The 3,020-nt window shown below is 27.5% G+C and overlaps 1 protein-coding gene across 1 annotated transcript; it reads right to left on the bottom strand.

Annotated features, from left to right (window-relative positions):
- Positions 1-1,590: 1,590 nt before the first annotated feature.
- Positions 1,591-2,340, bottom strand: LOC101496960 (PLASMODESMATA CALLOSE-BINDING PROTEIN 2-like). Its single transcript, XM_027331277.2, has 2 exons — positions 2,019-2,340; positions 1,591-1,622 (listed from the first exon to the last, which is right to left on the bottom strand). The coding sequence occupies exons 1-2, from the start codon at positions 2,338-2,340 to the stop codon at positions 1,591-1,593; spliced, it is 354 nt and encodes a 117-aa protein (XP_027187078.1).
- Between the last annotated feature and the right edge of the window lie 680 nt (positions 2,341-3,020).

Here is a 3,020-nt window from a genome sequence, read left to right as displayed (position 1 = left end):
ACCCTAATGGGACTAGAATAAGCCGAGGGAGTACAAAAATAACCTAATTGTTAAATCAATGACACAAATGAACTTATTGGAGGCACAAGATTGGTAAAAAAATCCTAATTGGAGTAGAATAAGTCTAAGGAGGACGAAAATGACCTAAATGGTAATCCAATGACACAAACACACCTATTGGATGCACAAGATTTGTTAAAAATCCTAATTTGACAAGCATAAGCCTAGGGTGGACGAAAATGACCTAAACGATAATCCAATGACACAAATGAACTTATTGGACGCACAAGATTGGGTAAAAACTCTAATTGGACTAGAATAAGCCTAGGGAGGACATACATGAACTAAATGTTAATCCAATGACACAAATGAACTTATTGGATGCACAAGATTGGTTAAAAACCCTAATTTGACTAGAATAAGCCTAGGGAGGACGAAAATGACCTAAATGTTAATCCAATGACACAAACACACCTATTGGACGCAGAAGATTTGTTAAAAACCGTAATTGGACAAGAGTTAGCCTAAGGAGGACGAAAATGACCTAAATGATAATCCAATGACATATATGAACTTATTGGAAGCACAAGATTGGGTAAAAACCCTAATTGGACTAGAATAAGCACATCGACGAAGAAAATGACTTAAATGATAATCCAATTACACAAACACATCTATTGGATGCACAAGATTAGTTAAAGACCTTAATTGGACTAGAATATGTTACAATTGGGTGGCGCCAACTTGTGACCATTTAGAATCATAACATGTTATCAATTATTGTTAAAATCGAAATTCAAATTCAAATTCTCTCGAGTACTGAATATTTAACTGAATCATTATTCAAAATGTTGCTCGAGAACTGAATATTTTATTGACCTATCATATTACTTAAAATACAATATATTCTAATGAATCTAAGTAAATATTGTATTCTTTTTGTTTTTTAAAGAATGATAAATATCACCATAAAATTCACAGATAACTGTGATGTTTTGAATTATATTTGATTTATTTTATTTTATGATGAAAAGATATAGTAATATAAATTTTCAAAAGAGAAATAAACAAAATAATAAAATAGAAATAAGAAGAGTTCAAGTCCGCGGAGTTGGGCTAGAGTATGACTAAACATTCTCTAAACAAAATTAAACATTGATTTTAGATCGATACCACGCTTATGAATTATAAAATATAATTCATTTTCATAAATTATTCTTACAAGACAATAACATACAACATATTTGGTAGAATTAACACAACATACAACATATTTTGTACAAGGGTTCGAGTATCTTTGTACTCCTTTATTAAATTTGCCTATAAAAAAAAAAATCAAAACGTATACATTGATAGATAAAGTTAAGAGCCATATGACTCATAACAATTTTTATTTGTTGTTCCATTTGGGTATTGTATGATGTCGAATAATCAATTGATCTTTTCATTCATGCTCCTCCAACAATACTAATAAAACGTCAAAACAAAAATCAAATAACATTACCAATTAATTACGTGTATAAAATTTTGGACACTAAAAACCAATAAAAATATTAAATCAAATATTGAAAACAATTTAAGGTCATACCTTCAGGAAGATGGATATACGCACTTTTCATAACCTATACATAAAAAAAAAATTAATTTCCATTATAAAATTAAAGACTAATATATATAGCTCATTAAACATAAGTTAATTTGAATTTTATACTATATTTTTCATACCATTATGCACCATTTGAAAACTATTTTCTTGAACTAAAATTATGTTAGATTTAGCTATATCATAAAATGAAAACTAATGATTAAGTAAGCTCTTTCAAATCATAGACGTAGGATAGTCAAAGAGAGTGATTTTATTGGATTTTGAAGGGACTAAATCAATAAAAAAAATAACGGGAAAATCAAACATGCACCATCAATATAAATTAGTTTCAAAACAATTTTCAATCATAAAAGTTATATTTAATATAAAATATAAATAAATAAACTAATTAAAGGAGTATTGATATGCATACTTGGATCAATTTCAACAATGGTTGCACTGCCACCAAAATCGCAAGAGCCATCGGCTTGCTTCTGAATTTGATAGTAACTATTAAAAGCATAGGAAGCATGTCCTTCAACAGTGTCTGGATTAAAACAAAGTCCAGTGGACTGAATAGGCTCACAATCAGCTCCAGCTCCACATGCATAATTTAAAGCACTAAGTAATGTTGTGGTATCAGCTCCCTTCTTTGCCACACACCATGTTTTTGCTGCTCCAACAATCATCACATTAATCAAAACCATGGTTGTCACAAGCATTGACATAACTGAAATCAACTTTGGTGAGGCCATTTTTAGAAATCAAAGAAAATGGTAGAATAGTGTTGACTTGATTCTTAATTATTATGTGAAGTGATTTTCTTTTAATATATTTTGCTCTATCTATCATGATACATATATATAGAGAGAACATGCATGAATTTACTAACACTTAAATTTAATATTAAATTATTAAAATAAAAAATGTTTCTAAAATAAATATTTACTATATTCTAACATTTTTACTCAAAATATATAATTTTCATTTATAAAAAAGTATTTGGTAAACTTGAAGGTAGTATTAATATGGATGATAGTTAAATTGCTAGCTTCTTATAGTATCTCTAATTATAGAAGAGTCTTTGACTAATTCATGAGATGTGATACACTGAATTTCCTTCTAAAGAAAAAAAAGATAAAGTTATTAATAGTCATCGAAAATTATTTTTTCTAATTAAAATCTTCCTTTTTATTATTATATTTTACTACTAATCTTATTTTATAAATACAAAACTTATCTTTTTATAGTTTTTCTTTTTAATAAATCAATATTTCTAAATAAAATTCTTTTCTTTCTGCTGGGTTGACTAATTCTATTAATTTCTGAATAACAACTCAACAACTACACATGATACATATTTTGTAAAAAAAAAAACAACACATGATACGCCTCATTCTAATATTCATAGTATTACAAAAATAAAATAAAAATT

This window comes from Cicer arietinum, chromosome 6, assembly GCF_000331145.2.
Source record: "Cicer arietinum cultivar CDC Frontier isolate Library 1 chromosome 6, Cicar.CDCFrontier_v2.0, whole genome shotgun sequence".
Lineage (NCBI taxonomy): Eukaryota > Viridiplantae > Streptophyta > Magnoliopsida > Fabales > Fabaceae > Cicer > Cicer arietinum.
This window is presented reverse-complemented; position numbering and strand designations above follow the sequence as displayed.